At 34.9% G+C, this 19,900-nt stretch overlaps 1 protein-coding gene across 21 annotated transcripts in view; it reads left to right on the top strand.

Moving 5' to 3' along the window:
- The window catches only part of KTN1 (kinectin 1), a 124,024-nt gene extending 107,401 nt beyond the window's left edge, over nucleotides 1-16,623 (top strand). For 11 of the 21 annotated variants that reach the window (XM_036918579.2, XM_057488433.1, XM_057488435.1 and 8 more), the window contains 10 exons: nucleotides 3,232-3,312; nucleotides 4,103-4,192; nucleotides 4,305-4,397; nucleotides 5,262-5,333; nucleotides 5,570-5,653; nucleotides 5,814-5,897; nucleotides 8,247-8,330; nucleotides 9,891-9,983; nucleotides 10,794-10,914; nucleotides 16,145-16,623. In XM_036918579.2, the coding sequence (XP_036774474.2) occupies nucleotides 3,232-3,312; nucleotides 4,103-4,192; nucleotides 4,305-4,397; nucleotides 5,262-5,333; nucleotides 5,570-5,653; nucleotides 5,814-5,897; nucleotides 8,247-8,330; nucleotides 9,891-9,983; nucleotides 10,794-10,914; nucleotides 16,145-16,149 (807 nt within the window). In that variant the 3' untranslated portion in view covers nucleotides 16,150-16,623. Of the gene's footprint in view, nucleotides 1-3,231; nucleotides 3,313-4,102; nucleotides 4,193-4,290; nucleotides 4,398-5,261; nucleotides 5,334-5,569; nucleotides 5,654-5,813; nucleotides 5,898-8,246; nucleotides 8,332-9,890; nucleotides 9,984-10,793; nucleotides 10,915-16,144 lie in introns of those variants that run through there. The other 10 variants (XM_057488441.1, XM_057488437.1, XM_057488445.1 and 7 more) reach the window with 3 other exon arrangements.
- The last annotated feature ends 3,277 nt before the right edge of the window (nucleotides 16,624-19,900 follow it).

The raw sequence follows: 19,900 nt of genomic DNA, 5'->3' as shown, positions 1-19,900 counted from the left end.
TTTGTGGCCTAGTGTGTGATCTATTGTGGAAAATGTTCCATGTGCACTTGAGAAGAATATGTATCCTGCTGCTATTGGGTGGAGTGTTTTGTAGATGTCAGTTAGGACCCTCTGTTCTAATGCATTGTTCAGTGCCTCTGTCTCCTTACTTAGTTTCTGTCTGGATGTGTCCTTTGGAGTGGGTGGTGTGTTGAAGTCTCCTAAAATGAATGCATTGCATTCTATTTCCCCCTTTAATTCTCTTAGTATTTGTTTCATATATTTAGGTGCTCCTATGTTGGGTGCATAGATACTTATAATGGTTATATCCTCTTGTTGGATGGTAAGTCTTTTTATTTTAATGGAAAATTGTATACCCACTCACCCCCGAAAGGAGAGACATTAGCATAATGAGCCTGATGTACCCAGTATCCCTATTCTGCAATTACCCATACTGGGCACGCATGGTATACAATCTTATTTCACCTCCTTGTTTCAGCACTTCCAGAAGTTTTGAGGGATGTCAAACATCAGAGCATTTCATCTGTAAATATTTCAGTACCTATTTCTGAAAGATAAGGATTCCTCCAAAAAACCTGTTTTTACATTAAAAATTTTTTTAAATTTCATACATATAGTCATACTTACATTTCTTCAGTTTTCAAATAAATTTTCTCTTCTAATGAAATTATAGCTACCGACTAGTTTGTTTTAATCAAGACTCAAATAAGGTCAACCTGTGATTAATTTAAGATGTCTCATAGATCTTCTTTATTCCACAGGTTCCCTTCTGTGTGTCAGCAAAGGTCCCTGCACCCCCATCTTCTCCCCTTCTTTAAATTTAGTGGTTTCATATGCAGTTTCCCAGTTTGGATTTTGCTGAATGAATCCCTGTATGAATACGTTCTTCTGCCCTTTGTATATCCCATAAATTGGTAGTCAGTTGAGGCCTGATTAGATTCAGGCTCATTACTTTGGGTGGAGGATCGGGTGGAGGCAAGGATTCATCATGAGTAGTGTTGTGTACTTCCATCAGGAGGTCCGCAGTGTTGCTTGTCTTTTCTTTGGCCAGTTGGAGCTTTTAGGCTATTTAGGCTGGCTACCAAATTTCTTTGATATAACACTCCTGAACTTTAGTAGCTTATTTGCATTGTGGTAAGATAAGATGTTGCTTATTATATACATTTCCTGTCCCAAACTTGGAATCAATTGTTTCTTCAAGGAGCTCTTGGCTTTTCTTTCTGTGGGTGCTAGGTGTGGTGTACGTAAACTCAGTGGCCTGCTCTATGCATAGTCTGAGTTTAGCTGTTACTCAGATCATATGGACATATAGTCTACATTTAATTTGTGCAGAAACCAAAAATCCCTTTGTTTTCCATTGTAACTGTTGAGGATACACTCAGGTTTGATCAGTTGAGTAGATACCTACCACGGCAGCTTTTAACTGTAACAAAATAACCTGCATTGGCAAACATAGATGCATTGTCACTTCCAGTGTTGTTCTTAGATTGAATTTAGGAGAAAGGGGTGTTGTTCAGGTGTTTCATATTTTTTCTTTTGTGGTCATAATTTGTTTTTATTTCTGTATTCCTATTTTATATTTTATCACTTAATAGAAATAAACTTTGGGAATTTACTTGTGGCAGTAATTTATAAGGCAAGAGAGTTAATCATTTATAATTTCTTTTTTTTTAAAGATTGTGTAAGTATTAAAAACCCTTTTCAATGTAACATATTAATTCTTAACTGCAATATTTACCTACCCTCAACACTCAAGACTTTGGGACACTCTAAATGTAAATCATTGCAAGACGTGGATGGTATTTGGCTTTTCTTCATCCAGTTAGAAAGTTGAATATTTCTGCATGTAGTCTGTATTAAAGAAATATATTAAACTTTTTGTGTGCCACTTAAGGTCTAGCATTTTAAGTTTTTAAAGATATAAAGTATGATAACCTATTTCAGAGAACAAAGCAATAGCTCAATTTAATATTAAGATAAGTTAATATAGTCAGTAGATATAAAAAGGCTTTTATATGTAAACATTTTTTTTCTGCTTTTCTGTTGCTTTTTCTGCAAAGCAAGTCAGCATAGGAGAGATCTAAAATATATGGCCTTGAGGGAGATTTATAAACTTTAAGCAACTAAATCAAATTTTAGCTGACTTTAATTTATATTGAATTCCTGTGTTTTAAGCTAAGTAAGATTTTAATAGTATACATTTACTCTTGAATCAAATTTATAAAGTGAGAATAGAATTTTTAAGTAGAGAGGCTTTTTGACTATTTTGTACTGTGGGGAATTAAGTACTATTATACAATATTGTACATAGTGCTGTTGTACTTTGGGTTTATGGGGTAATCTCAGCATCTGATTATTTGTTTTTTGTTCTTATTTGATAGAGTATAGAGAATCTTGACTCAGCCACATAAGTTAAACAATTAATAGAAATTTCATGTGTGTTCTTTTTTTGGATTTGGCTTAATGATAGACTTAAAATAGTAGTAAGAGGAAATCTGATTTAAAGTAACAAATAATATTAACACTTAAAATTCAGATAAGAAGCATACAAAATTAGCATAATTTATTCTAAAATTTAGAATACTGACTAAAACTGTTACATGCCTTGTGTTTGCATCAGCTAACCTGTCAGCACAAATATAGTTCTGTTGGTTTTAAACAAGAACATGTTTTTTTTGTATTCTTATCATTTCTCATATGGTTTTAGAAGCACTTTGTAATACATATTTAGTTTGAAGTATTTTCAGAATCTTCATAGAATTTGAAATCTTCTGAATAGAGTATTTTCAGTTAACCTTTTAGTTTATGAACTGAGAATACCTAGTTTTGAAGAACTAGTTTACCTGAGAAAAACATTTTGAAAAATTATTAATTTTAGCTTTTCTGTGGTTTTAAAGTCAAGTCTATTAGTCCTAGTGCTAGTAAGTGGTAGAGGCTGGGTTTGAGCCCAGCTTTATGTATATGTAAGTCCAGAATTCAGTTGCATATATATCCTTGGTTAGGTTAAATAAGATTTGGTTTTGATTGTAGTACATAGGTATATTTTTAGTGTTTTATTTTCGAGGCTGGTTATGGACAACTTAAGTAGCAATTGTATTATTTTTTCAGATTTCTAGGGGGGTGGTTTTTGTGTAGATTTCTTTTATAATCATCTAATTTGGTTATTTAAAAACTTTTACCTATTTCATTTAGATATTTTTGGAAATTGGTAATTTTGACTTTTCTCCACAGAGTTATAGTGAATGGTTGCATGGATTTGAAAAGAAGGCAAAAGAATGTGTGGCTGGAACGTCAGATTCAGAGGAAGTTAAGGTTAGTTCAAGAAATGAAGTATCTATATTTTAACCAGATGTGGAAAAAAGTAAATCATAATTTTTCTTCATAAGGTTGGGAAAGATAAATGATATGAGTAGAATAGTAATCTTTGGAGAAAGTCTAAGAAAGTGTTTTCATTTTGTGTAAATTTTGGTGGAAATGGTATATAGATCTTCCTGGCATTTGATTTGTGTATGAGGCTTATGTTTGCTATTTCTTTAACTCTATCTTAATGATATCTAACACTGAATATTTAACCATCTTTTACTCTCTTTTTAACCTGGGTCTAAAAAGTTAAGATCAGTTAAAGTAGGTAGGTAGAAACTGATTGGTTTGCTAAAGTAACCCCAAATACATCAGTAAGAGTGTTCAGAACCTAGATGTTTTTATCACTGACTGTTGAAATTTGGGAGATTAACTTTCTTGGTATCTCAAGTGGCTTGATTAAAATTCCCTTTCCCATGTTTGTTGAATAGGCATTGTCTCCTTACTTCACATGTGGTTCTGCTTTGATTTTACCATCCCACTAAAGAGTGACAAGCCTACTTATTATAAAATTCTGTTATGTATTTTGTAGTAAGCTGATTCAGGAATTTTATTAGCAAAAGCCAAATGACCAAAAATGTCACGGAACTTCATTGCTGATTAAGAAGGTTGAAATGTATTGTTTGATTTTAAAACTGTTGGAAACCATTTGTCACAGTATACCATTAAGTACTGAAATAAATTTGAAACACCAAACTTTATGGTAAAACTAGAGAATATTTCTTTATTTCATTCTTTGCAGATTCTAGAGCACAAGTTAAAAGAAGCTGATGAATTACACACGTTGTTACAGCTTGAGTGTGAAAAATACAAATCCGTCCTTGCAGAAACAGTAGGAAATAATTTTGGTTTTATTTTTAAATTACTAACTTAATCTTTAGTGGCTTAAATAGTTTATCCTGTCATTAAAACATGAATTTTTCAAAACAGCTGTACTTTTGTAGGAAGGAATTTTACAGAAGCTACAAAGAAGTGTGGAACAAGAAGAAAATAAATGGAAAGTTAAGGTCGATGAATCACAAAAGACTATTAAACAGGTATTTAAGAGAGTCTAGAGCAGTGGTTCCCAGTGCTGGTTTGTGGGCCCAAACAGCAGCATCAGAGCACCTTGGAACTTGTTGGAAATGCACATTGTTGGGCTTTACCAACTCTGTGTGGGTCTGCAACTCTGGGGTCAGTGATCTGTTTTAGAGCACCCTCAAGTGATTCTGGCGCCCACCCACGTTTGAGAATCAGAGGTTTCGAATATGACTAAAGGGAAATGACAGAGAATGTAAAGAGCTTTCAAAGTTAGAGAACTGCTATGTGATAGCATAAGGCATAGAATTTGGGGTTCAGAATAATTTTAAAAACATTGATGTATGACCCATGATACAGTATTCAAGAAAAAGTAAGTCCTTCTCTTCATGGAAACTGAGTGTTAGTGTATAATCTTTATTTTTTTCCATTTACTTGAGTGTGGTAAAGAATGCCATCTATTGCTTACTTGTTTTCCTGTGCCAACCTGTGCAGAATTTAAAGGGTTAAGAAAATGCTTTTTTTAAATTAAAGTATCATTGCTATACACTCTTTTTTTTTTATTAAAGGGTTAAAATTTAAAGGATTGCTGATGGTATTCTATGTTAATGCATTTGGGGATTAAATATAGCTGATTATCACTTATTTATTTAAAAAGTTAAGTGCTTTCAGCTAATATAATATGCAAATAGGGTAGCTTTGGACCATAGTTTAAATCAAGTTAAATGTGATACTGTCATTTTTAAGATCTTTTAAAATTCAGTATGGCTTTAAATGAGATGTATTTCAAACCCTCTGAAATGTCTAACTGATTAAAATTCTATGAGATAGAAACCTTATATCCTTGGTGGTTTTCTTGGTTATATAATTGTTTCATATTTCAGATGGAGTTGTCATTCACATCGTCAGAACAAGAGCTAGAGCGATTAAAAAGAGAAAGTGAAGATATTGAAAATGTATGTTATTTCATTGTTTGATTTGTATCCTCCTGACTCATTTTTAGCATTAAGGCTTGTCTTAAGATCTGTGTTTTAAGATTTATCTAATACTGGAATTGTTTTGCTTTTAAGAAAATCTTGGGTAATGATACAGTTTTATATTCATAAACATCATAACTGTCCATTGTGGGAAAGCATAATGAAAGAAAATCTTAAATGTGTCTGCTAACTTTCCTCCTTTGTTGCATTATTAGTTGAGAAGAGAACGAGAGCACTTGGAAATGGAACTAGAGAAGGCAGAAATTGAACGATCTACCTATGTTACAGAAGTCAGAGAGGTACTTACAATAGAATTCTTTGAACCTTCTCAATTTAAATTAAGTTTGTAACAGTGATGAAATGTTTCAGCATAAGTTGTTTGTGGCAAAGCTTCCGAGTTGCATACAAACCATGGGATGTCATAAGGAGATCAATCTTAAACTCTAAACTTCATTGCAGCTGAAAGATCTGTTGACTGAATTGCAGAAAAAACTTGATGATTCATATTCTGAAGCAGTAAGACAGAATGAAGAGCTAAATTTGGTAAGAAGCTTGTTCTCCACTGGGTATCAAGTAGGCTCTGAAAACACTTGTGTTGACATGTGGAGAAACCATCCAAACTACTTCTGGCTAACATCTTTAGCTTGGCATTTTTGTAAGTTGAAGATAATTTTCATATTCTGATGACTCCTAAGATGACCTTTCTTCCCTTGACTCCTAAGATGATTCTTCTTTTCTTGGCTCCTAACAATGGCATGTTTGGCTTGCACCTTGTTTTCAGAAAAATCCTCTGTTTTATAGAACCTAATTTCTTGAACAGTGTTATTTTCAGTGAATGAAGACATGAAACAAACAGGTAAAGACTGGCTAAGTTGTGAAGATTCTCTTCTTAGAGTTACCATAGTTAACTAGGCCTCTTATTTTCTAAACTGGAAGGAGATTATTGAATGTTGATACATACTCATCATTCAAGGGCAGTAATCCAATCCAGCTTCTTATTTTAATGGGTCTTTCTATAGATTATGGATAAAAAAGCTTGTGGTATTCTTTATCAACATATTATTTAGAGCATAGGAATCCTAAAACTATAGACTTAAAGATAACTAAAATTAGCTAAAATCATATAAAAACATAGAGTACCCTGTATTCCCATTCTTAAATTCTCTGGAAACTTAACACTGATTGTGATGGACTTCATTGTTAGATAGATATGACTCACTTCCTGTATGTTTCGGACAGCAATCATTATGTCTTTTGGTGACTTAAAAATGGTTATGGCATGTGATTAGATTTTCTAAAGTACCTGAATAAACTCTAGGAATAAAGATTACAGTAAGTAAGCTTTCTCTTTATCCCAAGTTAACCCTTCCTAGTTTGGAATTTTCTTATTAGTACTGCTGTGTATACCAAAGAAAACTTATTCACTCCTTTATCTGTGGTTCGTCTTCTGTGTTATGGAAGTGATCAGTTTACAGAGTAGGGCTCTATGTGTACATTTCATAGAGCCCTACACACGTGCAGCACACCTCTTTATTTTTTAAATAAAATGTTTTATTTACCTTCATTTTCTATTAACTGAATCGCTTCTACTACAATGTAAGACTAGTTTTATACATGTAAATTGCACAGATCAGGACTGTCATATGCTACAGCTATAAGCTTTGCCCTATGTGTGTTTTTAAGAAATCATTTCTAACTACAATTGTTGGAGATTTTACTTGTAACTTGGTGCTTGGTGACTGACTCCAACATTAACATCAAACCCTCAGGATTATGCAGATGCTTTCTTAGCATTTTTTTGCTACTCTGCTTCTGCCAAAAGGCCATTTTGAGTTGTATTTATTTTTTTTGCTATCAGTTTGTAATCTTTCCTTTAGCTCTTCTGTTTGTTTCTTTGCTAAGGGATAACTTGCCACATTATAAGATAAAGTAAATTTTGTTTGTCTATACATCATTTGTTCTTGGGCCCAGGGAACTTCTCAGATGTATTAAATCACAGATAAATAAAGGAGCAAAAACTGAAGTATTTTGATATTTAAAGAGTTCCTAAAATAAAATTTCCAAGTGTAATGTCCCTCATTAATTCTCCCTGCATTTCAAACTGTCAGTGTCTTGTATTTCTCCATTTTGGGTGTCTGAAACTGTTTGGAATGTTATACTTATGAGTGGGAGGCAAAATCACTTAAATTGATGAGTTTAATAAAGTTATTTTTTGTTAGTGTAGTCCATTTCCCTTATTTCATATTTAATTGGAACAAGTTAATCAGGAGAAGAGGCATTAAATATGGGCAGTAGTGTTACAGGGCTTTATAACTATTTTTGACAAATTGGGTATTAAGTATATCTTAAGACATTTCTTGTTGGTAAAATTAGGCTAGTGTGGTCTTGCACTGATCTCTTTTATGATGTCCTTTAAGATGCTCATCGTTTACATTTTGAAGTTTTCATTTTACGGGATTTGTATCTTCTGTTCAGTGTCTTTAAAAATTACACAATTGACTCAACTATATAGGTCAAGAAAGCCTTTAAAAACTAATTAGCAAAATTCCTGATAACTTGCCTCTTAATTTGTGATAATTTAGATGTGAACTAATTATGAATAGTTATACTTTTAAAAGGTACTTTATTGGAATTTGATGGTTTTGTGTTTGCATTTGCAGTATTGTATTCTAAACTCCAGATCATTTCTATAGCTTTTCTTTTGTTTAGCTTTACAGATGGGAACCTCCCCTGCTTAGCATTTCTATACATCTGGTGCAGCATATTGGCTAATCCACTGTGCATAATAACTGTTAGTGATCCCATTCTTTCTCATTCATTCTTCAGTCCTAGAGGTCTCAGCATTGTCAAAGAAGGATGTAAATTAATTATGGTGTTCCTTTATTTTTACAGTTAAAGGCACAGTTGAATGAAACACTCACAAAACTTAGAGTTGAACAGAGTGAAAGACAAAAGGTAGCTGGTGACTTGCATAAGGTAAAACACTGCTTGTCCCTAAGGTGCGGTATCATCCACCTGTGTCGGGGCTTGACTCTTAAGCAAACATACTGCTAATTCTGGATTTGTTCTTTAACATCATTATGTTAATATGTTTATAAACTTCAGCTGCCTATTATGTAGTTATGTTATTGGAACTAAATTTTTTTGTCTTGTTTTACCATTCTTAATTTGCTTCATTTCATCACATTTATATAATTAATTGCTTTATAAAGTATAGATTAAATATTAAATTTAATTGAAATTATTCTTAAAAATTTGGTCACATCCATATTTTTTTTAAATAGGGATTTGCTTATGCATTTACAAAGTATGTTTCTTTTGATCTTTATGAATCTAAAAGATGTAGAGATCTCTGATATTTCAGAAATTTGTTCCTTTTATTTATTTGTGGATATAGATTTTTCTTAATCTCATAAAGGGTGTTTTTAGTATTACATTTCTTCTTTGCATTAGGTTGACATGTTTGTAATTTTGTTTACAGATATTTTTAATAGTATAATTCACATGTGCTTATTATAACCTGCTTTAGAGCTGTGATTGTGTTTATGGAAGTCATTAACAGTTATGTCAGTTTTTTTTTGATTGCATGTAATTCATAGCTTATAATTGTTACGCAGAAGTCCAGGAATCTAGAATTGCTTCATATTATTTTGGTGTTATTTTTAGACCAGTAGGTAAAATGTGAACTTAGGAAGTTTGTTTTAGAACTCAACTTAGATACATGGTACATTGTCAAGGGTGAACAATCTAATTTATTTGATACATGATTTTAATTTTTGACCTCTGGGTCAAAATATAAAACACACATTTTTAGCCTAGCAGTTTAGTTTCTCAGAAGGTATTTTAAGGATATTAAACAGGTGCTCAGAGATACAGATAGACTATGTAATTTATGAGTGACAATGAATTGTCCTGTATCTGTATAATAGAAATACTACGCAATATTTAATCGGAAATGCACATATTTATTTCTTGACATGAAAAAGTTAAAAAATACTTTGTAAACAGCATGCAGATTAAAAGCTTATTTGTATAAAATTTTCTGCCAGTTTTGTTTTCTGTGAACACGTGCACAGATCAGAGATGTACACCAGGGGTCAGAAGTTCCACAAACTGTTTAAGGATTTGTGGGCCACATCTGGTCTCTCTCACATACTCTTATTTGTTTATTTAATATAACCCTTAAAAAACATAACCATTCTTAGCTTGTGAACTGTACAAAAACAGGCTGTGGCCATATTTAGTAGATCTCTAATCTAGACTAATGTTGATCTAAATATCAACTGTAGTTTCTTCTGTGCTTAGTTTCTTAATACATTTTCTGTATTGTTTGAAATTTTTTAAAACACCATGTGTTTTTATAGTCTGGTGGGGGAGGAATCGATTTTCATTTTGGAGAAAAAAAGAATAGGTTGGCTTTACATTGTATTTTGTGAAGAGCTTTAGTCTTGTACAAAAAAAGGAAATCACTTTTTTTTTGGCGTGTATATTTATCAGTTGCAGTATTTAGAGATTACCATGTTGCTTTCCTTACAGGCTCAAAAGTCACTGGATCTTATCCAGTCAAAAATTGTAAAAGCTGCTGGAGACACTACTGTTATTGAGAATAGTGATGTTTCCCCAGAAATGGTGTGTATTTTCTTTAACTTCAAACCTCTGGGCTAGTTAACTTTGTAAAGTATCTGAAGAATAAAAAAGGTCTATCTTTGCCTGAAATGGTGCCTTTGGAATTGCTTCCACTCGTTGTGCTGCATTCTTACCTGAAGGTCGTCTTGGAAATGTTTTATCTCTGAAGTGCAGGGATTTTATTAATATTTTGCTGTAGCATAGTGAGAGATTATGTTAATTTTAAGGTTTGTATTGGAGGGTATAATGGTATACTGCTTAAGAGTTTGGACTCTGTTAGGCTGCCTGTGTTTGAATCTGGGTTCTGCTACTTTGTAGCTGTGTAACTTAGGGTAAATTCCTTAGCCTTTCTGTGCTTTAATAGCTCCATCTGTAAAAGGCAATGACAACAGTGTCTTATCTTGTAGAATTCTTGAAAGGAATAAGCATATAAAACACTTAGAATAGTGCCTAGCACTTAGTGAGAGCTCAGTATATGTTAACTGTTAACTTTTGCTGTTATGAATGTTCTCCCCTTTGGTGCCTGGCAAATTTTCTTCTGAAAGGGGAAATGTATTTATATCTGATATTCATAGATTATAGATTTTTTCCTCTCTGACTTTGTGTCAACATTTATAATACAGCTTTCTTTGATACAATTAATTTGCACCATTAGGTAGCAAACACTTTCTCTGTTTTTTTTTGTTATTGTTGATTTTCATGTCATTTTTCACGTTTGTGTTTAAAATGTTAGTAAAATGTTTTCCATTTTTTGGTCGCAAATGTCCCTTTCTTGTGTTTTGGAATTTTTCATCACTTCCATCTTGTTTTTAGGAATCTTCCGAGAAGGAAACAATGTCTGTAAGTCTAAATCAGACTGTAACACAGTTACAGCAGTTGCTTCAGGCAGTAAATCAACAACTCACAAAAGAGAAAGAACACTACCAGGTATTAGGTAAGAATAACTAAAGCGTTACTGTTTATGGGTGATTGACATAGTGTGTGTGTGAATGTGTAGTGTGTGTTTACCATAAATACAGGAGCTCTGTTGCCATAGTGGAGATAAAAAAGTGCCCTTTTTAATCTCTCTCAGAACCTCCAGTTGACAGCTTTAGCTTTCTTGGTGTTTTATTTCTGTCTTGTACATATTTTAGTCTTGTAACTTGGAAAGGAAAAACCTTTATCTTTGTCTTCTGGACCTTTTTATAAAATAGACTGGTCTTACAACTTGTTTACCTGTCTTTGATTAATTGCCATAATGCCTGCAATTGCTCATTTTGTTTATTGTGATTTTAGTTCTGATCAAGTATCTGTGTGTGTTTGTGTGTGTGTGTGTGTTTAATGATTTGATAAAGTGACAGTAACATCATTACTGGGGTAAGATGCTAAACTGAAAATCAAGTTGTGACAGCTTTAAATTGGCAGACTGGGTTCTTTTTAAGTTTGCTTATAGGTAGTCACAGAAGTCCAGTTTTAAACTACTGAAGTGAGCTTAATTGAAGATAGATAAACCCATCATTAACCAAACCATGTTATGAAATTTTATTGCCCGTATTACCTGGGAAAGCTCAGATTTGTTGGCATTTATAAATTACTTGGATTCCAGCTGGTGAATGCAGATTGATTGATTGATTCCTGGATTTTGCCTGTTTTAAGAATGCTGTAAGTCACACACTGCATTGGGTAGTTAGGATATTCCAATAGGCACTAAACACTAAAGATATTCTTCTTTTGAAGCTGTTTGTTCTAATATTGTCATGGTGTCTGGAGATCAGTTGAGTGACCTGTACAACACATGGGGCAATTCATCACTGAATTGTTCCTTTAGAACCCATAGTGAGACTGCTGCAGCTGTCCAGAGGCCTCGGGATAGGCTAGGTGTCTCAGAGGGTGGGGTGGACTGCCATTTTGATTATACAGGGGCATTCTGTCTCACTTTTAAAGAATGATGTCCTCTGGCCTGCCTTAGCGAACACTCTCCCTTATAGTATTATTTCAATAGGTCAGTTACCTCTAAGAAGACTTTCCAGATGAACCCAGCACATTCCTTTAGCCAGTCAGCAAAAAATAATTATATCTTAATCTTTTATCCTTGGCAAATTGCCTAGAATAAAACTTCTGCCACATTATTAATCCCCCTTCCCCAAAATGATTATCAATAGTCTTGTTTCCTGCCTCACAGGGAAACTCTCCTTATATGTCTTCAGCCCTGCTCTCTTCTTTCCACACTTTCCTTCTGTTCAGTTTTGAAAACATGCTCAAATGTCTTATTTTAACTTTGTATTTCTTTCAGGTTACTACCCTAATTTTTTTACTTCATGTTTAACAAAGATTCTTAAATTAAGAAACTATTCTCATAGTGTCTATTTCTTTACTTGCTATTAACTGCTCCGTCTACTTTACAAGACTTTTTGCCATTCCACTGGAACTGTGTTTTTTCCTGAAGTCATCAGTGATTTCCTAATCGTTAATCTAAATAAGATAGTGAAAATAGTTACAAAATATGCTAAATATGCTAATGTCAATCTATAGGCCTTTATGTTTTAAGGGAAGGGCTTCATTTCTGAGAGCTTAAAAAAAACAGTAAGATCACCTGTTACCACTTACGTTTAGACTTCCAACAGCAATATCTCTCCAACATTTCAAAAGTGTCCAAACTTTAAAGTGTTCCTCCCAAACATGTGTTCTGCTCATAGTAAGTCTTATGAGCCATTTTTTTGGCTTTCTTATATACACATTTGCCTTAACCATATTAAATTTGAGACTAATACTGATCATTGATGGTAACACTTTTTTCAGATTTTTTTCTTCCTGATTTATAAAATTGTTGTGATTTATTAAAACAAATACATATACCCAAGCAGTACAGCTAAAACTGAACTGTTTGTCATGCAGCTCCTCTGAGTGATAACTCAGCATTTTTTGGCTAGGTAATAAAGTCCAAATTTGGCAAATGAAAGGGTGATTGAGTTTCAAGAGTGTATCCTGAAGGATAGGGTGGGTTGTATGAAGGTAGAGGGCCACCAGGCACTTGAGAACTCTTTCTTTCCATAACCCAGCACTGACAGTGATGACCTCCCCTTAGGAACCCCTTGGTTCCTATAGCTCTTCTTTATGCCTTTTAAATTACTCTCAGGTTTTTAATGCCAGTCATCAGTTTTTGCCCAATGTATTTCTCCCTCTTGTAAACTTTTTTAAACTACTACTGGATGATTAAATTGGAAATATAAATTTCTTACTCATCAGAGATGTAGATTAATATTTGTCAAGAAACTTGCTTATTTTTACTATATGCTATTAGTACATACATATGAACTAAGATAATGCTGTACAAATTCAGTACAGGAAAAGCTGTTTTTAAAAGACAAGAAAGATGATATGCAGTAATTTAGTTTTCTAAATCCTAATACACAGGACTAAGCATTTCATGAGCTGTAGGGGAAGGTATATTTATCTGATATCCTTAATTTGTAAAGCCTTAACCTTTCTTTTCTTCTGGAAGTCTCCTACCTACCTTTTATATCTCCCCCCTCAAAAAAAAAAATGTCATTTCTTCCCCACTTTTTGAATTAAGATGATTTTTTGTAGTTTTGGACTGGACTGGTAACCCTAGTGTTTTATAGTGTATTTTTTTTTTTGTTCCCAGGTATCTGGTTTTCCTTATCTCTCATATTTGCCTCTTTTCTAAGCATTCTAAGTGTATATCTGACTGTATCAGGAAACTTCATTACCCCAGTGCCTTAGTCTTTTTAGGCTGCTTTAACAAAAATCCTATAATCTGGGTGGCTTAAACATTTATTTCTCACAGTTCTGGAGGCTTGGAGTCTGAGCTCAAGATGCTCGCAGATTCTGTGTTCCTGAGAACCACCTCCTGGTTTAAAGATGGTTGTCCTCCTGCTGCTCCTCATATGGCAGAAGGAGTGAGGGAGCACTCTGGAGGCCCTTTTATAAGGGCACTAATCCCATTCATGAATGTGGAGTCTTCCAAATACTGTTAGATCAGGGAATAGAATCTCAGCATAAGGATTTTGGGGAACACAGAGCCCCCACCCATAACCCTCAGGCTCCCCCACCTCAGAACCTGTTTGTGGGATCCTATGGAGGGAGGACTGTGATTTTAATAGCTGACACTTCACGAATATACTTCTAACTGTGGTCATTGGTTTGATCTTCACAGCAACCCAGTGTGCTAGGTAGGTAGGTAGGTATTATTATTTATTTTTCTCTTCCCCTTTTACAACAGACCCAAAGAGGTTCTGTAACTTGAAGAACACACAGCTAACTGGGTGAGCTGAAATTTAAAATCAGGGTGGTCTGCATTTGCAACAATATGGATGGAGCTAGAGGGTATTATGCTCAGTGAAATAAGCCAGGCGGAGAAAGACAAGTACCAAATGATTTCACTCATCTGTGGAGCGTAAGAACAAAGAAAAAATTGAAGGAACAAAACAGCAGCAGAAACACAGAACCCAAGAATGGACTAACAGTTAGGGAAAGGGACTGGGGAGGATGGGTGGGAAGGGAGGGATAAGGGGATGGAAAGAAAGGGGGCATTATGATTAGCATGTATAATGTGGGGGGGGGCATGGGGAGGGCTGTGCAACACAGAGAAGACAAGTAGTGATTCTACACTGACGGAAAGTGACTGTAATGGGATTTGTGGGGGGGACTTGGTGATGGGGGGAGTCTAGTAAACATAGTGTTCCTCATGTAACTGTAGATTAATGATACCAAAAAATAAAACTAAATAAAATCAGGGTGGTCTGGGCCCACGGTCTGTGCACTTATTCAGTACTTCTCCCTAATTTCAGGTACTTTATGCTCTGATCTCTTTTATCATTGCTTTCTTTTCTCGTAATTGTGTCACATCCTTTGTTGCCAGCCTCTTAAAGAGTTTCTTCAGTCAATTCTGACTTTTTCCTAAAGTTGGTATTTGGTTTCTCAGTAGTGAATTGGAGAGGCTCACAATGCTATCTAGAAAAAATTGAGGTGAAGTTTAGTGTTACGTGTTTTGTATGTATGTGCTCTCTACTCCCTTTGACAAATAGATTCTTTTGTGATGCAGTTGTCTGGTTTCTGAAAGAAAAAACTTCTTTTGTAGTGCTATTGAAGCATAAGAGTTAATGTTCCAGGTAAAAATCAGCTTTTATTTCTACACTTCATATGTGAATCAGGTTTTCATTTTCTGTAATGTGTTTACTTAGCTCTTCATAGTTTAATGTATCAGTGGACTATGTAGACTTTCTGATAAACTGTTAATCTTGTTTTAACGAGAGAACAAGATATAGCCAGTTGTAAGTTTGCTTTTTGACTTTCTAATTCCTTCTTTCCCCTCAGCTTTTTATTTTGAAAATTTTCACATGCAAAGAAAAGTTGAATGAATAGTATAACACTCACACACCCTTCACCTGCTTCATCTCTCTGTGTATCCATATTTACTGATGTCAAACCATTTGAAAATAACTTTTAGATATGGTGTTTTATCCCTGAACTCTTCAGTGTGCATCTCCCAAGAACAAAGACATTTTCTTACAAATCCATACAGTACCAATATCATATCCCCCAAAAAACTGGTAGTTCTTTAATTCATCCATTATTAAACCCACATTTAAGTTTCCCTAATTATACCCGATATATCTTTTTAGCCATTTTCCCAAACCAGGATCCATTCAAAATTCACATGTTACATTTGATTAAGTCCTTCTAGTCTCTCTGATGGCTTTTGAAGTTTGATTTCTTTAGTCATTTTATCTGAACTTGGAAAGCTTCATAAGGCTTCAGGATCTCTGAAACTTTAATTATTCATTCTTAGGTGAATTGTAAACATCAGCTTTTCAATGCTAACTGCTCACCTACTAGCTTTGCATTCTTTAGAGTAGAACTAATAAAAATGGATTCCCAATATTCTCATTAGTGTTTTCTAATAGGATTTTGAAATCTGTACATTATTTTCAGTTTAGTCTGAGGTTTTGGCTCACATATTAAAAAATATACCCCAAAACAACTTATGAATCCTGAGGTTTTTCTCTTGTTTTTGATTACTATTAGTATTAATTACTTTGATCATAGTTACAAGGGCAATGCTAGATCAGATGGAATATGTACTTTTGGTGTTTGACAAATACCTTCTGATTACCTTTTGTGTGTTTTAAAAAATGCATTCATTTCTTTCTGATCTTTTGCAGAGTGAAGTAATTGGGATACTATTCATTCAAGGATAACAGAAGGCATTGTATTATATTTTGCCAAATTAAAGCCTTATTTATGTTTTCACCCTTTGTACTTTGTCAGAAACACTGAACAGAGTTTTGTCTTTTCTAATCCTTGTTAGACTACTGATCTAAAGAGAAAAAAGTCAACTCTGTAGACACCTTCAGAGTTTAGTTTTATAATAAAAACTGTTTGAATAATTAGACCTTTACATTCCTGAAGATAAAATAAACATGTAATCTTGTATCTTATTTTGCTCAATAAAATTGTTCAGAAGATCAAAAGTGGTAAAGACAATGTAATATTTAACATTTTAATACTGATATTGTACATTGTTTTACTTAACAGTTTGGGGAGTAACTGCCTCTGACTTCAAGAAAACACTTTTTTTGTTGCTAATGTAATCCGTTTTTTGTAATGGCGTCAGCAAATAAAGGGATGCTTATTATTCAGACTTGTTCTAATTTTCATTGAGCTTTAACAGATTTCATTAGCATTATAGAGCAACATAATTTAGAATACAATATTAGTTGCAATTTTTAAGGTAGGTTTTGTTGTTACACAATTTCCTTATGGAGCTCTGCATCTTCTCTGTTGTTCTGTGCAATACATACTGTGTCCCAAAGTGCTGTGGGTTACAGAAAGGTGAGACAAGTATTTAGGGTTTCAGACATACCAACCCCACTGCAGGTAGAGGAGCTTTGCTTTATTTTTACTATTTTATTTTTTTAAGTAACTTTTTAATTTACTCATTGACAGGAATTAATGTTACACAGTTCGTATGTTATCTTTTTTGTTGTTGAAGAATGTAACAACAAAAAAGTTGGGTTAAAACACTGAGCCCTTCAGATGCTAAATAATCACTGACAATAATCTTGACTGTTGAGTATTAAAGTACCTGCATGGCCATACTGTGGCCTCCTTTTTCATTCATACTTCTACAATGGGATCTGGCCACATTCTGTCCTCCCTGCTTAATACCTTTCTCTTGGTTGGTCTTGGCTTGTTCCCCTATTGACCATTTCCCTCACTATCTTTGTATATAACATTTGTAGTCTTCCAATGTACATTTGGTCACTTCCCATCCCTCTAGCACAAAGTAAGCTCCATGAGGACAGGAATCATCTCTTGTTCTTTGTTTTATCCCCAGCCCTGAGAAAGTGCCTCACATTTAATTGTGCTCAAATATTTAAATAAATGAATGGATGAAATTTATTTTTATAGCTTGAGGATTATCTGAAGTGGTACTCGTAATCTTTTCACATTATGGCATGGGCACCACGCAGTATTTCTAAGGTATAAAGAAATAAATTGATGTGGCTGCTTATGGTCAGTGATGACTGGCTGGGGATTTGGGCTACCCCAGACTTTACCAGGTTGCATATTCAGCACACCACTGGGAAATTGGTCCCTAGGCCAGATACTACATCGTCATCTTTCTCTTTTTCCTTTGCTGTTGTCTGTAGAGATACTAATGTCTTTGCCATCTGAAAGAAACAAAAACAGAAATCCCACCATCCCTCTTACAATCTCTTCTTGCTCCCCTCCACTCCCATCAGAGCTTATTTCCTAAGAATTGTATAATTGTATTATGTTTTCAACTTCCTTGTGTTTAAATTTTTAAAAATATAATTGCAAGAGCCTGAGGACTCAGTCCAATCTCTTATTAATTTGTTCCCTTTCTCTCAATGTTCCCATCAAATACACATTCATCTTTTTGCCTGTGAAGTGGCCGAAAGTTCACAATGTTAACTATTCCAATTCGGGACAGTTGTCATTGTTAATGGTTAATAGGTTATCATATTAAAACTTGTGTTCCTGTAATTACATCAGTTTGTCCTGATTTTTACTCCAGGATCACATAGGAAAAGCTTATCACACTCCCATTTAGTTACTTTTCAAATATGCCAAGATGGCTCCATGTTTTTTTAAGTCTATTCCCATCTAGGTTAAATACTGCCCGTTCTTAGTTTCCCTGAATGATGAGGCCAAACTAGCCTATTTGTCTCATCCATTCCCAGCTTGACACTTTCCCCAAGTGTGTTATAAGTGAATTGCTAGGACATGAAGGAGCATCAGAAGAGAGGGAGCTTTGTGTTCTCAGTCTCTAGTAGTTCTCCCTGCCACTGTTGCCACCATTTGAGGCAGGAAGCCCTCAGAACCTGGGGAGAACCTGCAGGGAGAATGAGCAGTGTAGTTGGGTGTAGACTTGCTGATCCCCAAAAAGAGAACAGAGAGATATGGAAGGGAGGAGTGAGGAGATCCTGTGAAGTGGACTACTCAGTTTGGTGTGGCAAACTTGCCAGTTTCCTGGAGGTCAGTGACTGTGTGAAGCATCCAGGCTTGAGTGCCTTGCAAGCGTTCACCCAGCAGCAAGAGGCCATGGGGTGTGCATGTGTGGGCAGTAGCTGTATTTCCCGCAGAGAATTCGGCCAGGGCTGGCGTTTCCACATGTCTTGCATTCCAGGACATACAGTGTACGGGCCCTTGCCACTTGCGGGATCCGCCCCAGAGGGCATGTATGGGAGACGCAGTGGCCACCAAAGAGGGCTGCACTTGTACTACTCTCAGTTGAGTAAAGATGTTTGTCCCTCCACCCTTTCATCATCTGGGTCCCCAGAGGAGTAAGCACCACAGAGGAGTTAAAGAACAGACTCCTTGTTAGTGCCTTGAAGGTCAGTAGCGAAGCCTGAGCTGGGGGTTTGGTGGGAGATGGGTTAGTAAACTAGGCTGCACTGGTCTCGGTTTAACTATAGGATAGCAATGGATTAGCTCAGGATGTGCTTCACTGAAGATGGAGAGGCTGCAGAGTATTATTGAAGGTCATTAGTAGGAAAAATGAGACCAAGTCCAGGGAGTTCTACCAACTGGTTGATAGATTTTTCTATTTCTTCTTAACTCAATTTTTGTCATTTAGGTTTTCCTCAAAAACTGGACCATTTTCATATTCATAGGTAGAATTCCAGTATAAGGCAGCTAGCACATCTCACTTAACCACATGCTATTTTTTAAGCCCTTAGGTCAACTCATTCAGTCCTCAGCAGAATCTGAGGGAGTGTTTTTGTCATCTCCTTATGGATAAGGGAACTGAGTCACAGGGAAGACAAATTGTCTAAGGTCTCACAGTTCCTAAGTGCAGGAACCAGGATTCTAACTTCCAACTTGTTTTTTGGCTGATTCCCTTATTCAGGGTCATTCATATATATATATGTACACATATATGTATAAGTTCACATAAGTAAGATATATATTAGTCATGATTTTAAGAATTAACTATAGTTTTTTTACCTTCATTTGTGCCTGATGTTAATGTGCCTTCTCATTTTCTCTTGATTGTACTTTCCAAGGGATTGTCGGTCTCAGTGGTTCTCAGAAGCATAGACTGCAGAGCCCTAAGCATCTCCATGACCGTTTCCAGGATTCTGAAAGGTCAAAACTACTCTAATAATACTCAGATGTTACTTGCCTTTTTGATAACAATACGAAGATGTTATTTGCCTTTTTCACTGATGTTGCTAGAGCAGTGTAAGCAAAAACTTCTGGTGCTTCAGCAAGGATCAAAGCAATGGCTCCAAACTGTGTTACTAGTTACTGTATTTTTACCGTTAGTAAAATCACCCCCAGTGGAAACAATAGCAGGTTCACTTAGGAATGCCTTTGCTAATGAGATCAGTAGTGATATTAATGAATGTCGTTTTTTGGGATGTATAAGGAAATGTGCCAATATATGA

Source organism: Manis pentadactyla, chromosome 11 (assembly GCF_030020395.1).
Source record: "Manis pentadactyla isolate mManPen7 chromosome 11, mManPen7.hap1, whole genome shotgun sequence".
NCBI classification, from domain to species: domain Eukaryota; kingdom Metazoa; phylum Chordata; class Mammalia; order Pholidota; family Manidae; genus Manis; species Manis pentadactyla.
The sequence above is the reverse complement of the archived record's forward strand: the minus strand, read 5'-3'. Positions and strand labels throughout refer to the sequence as shown.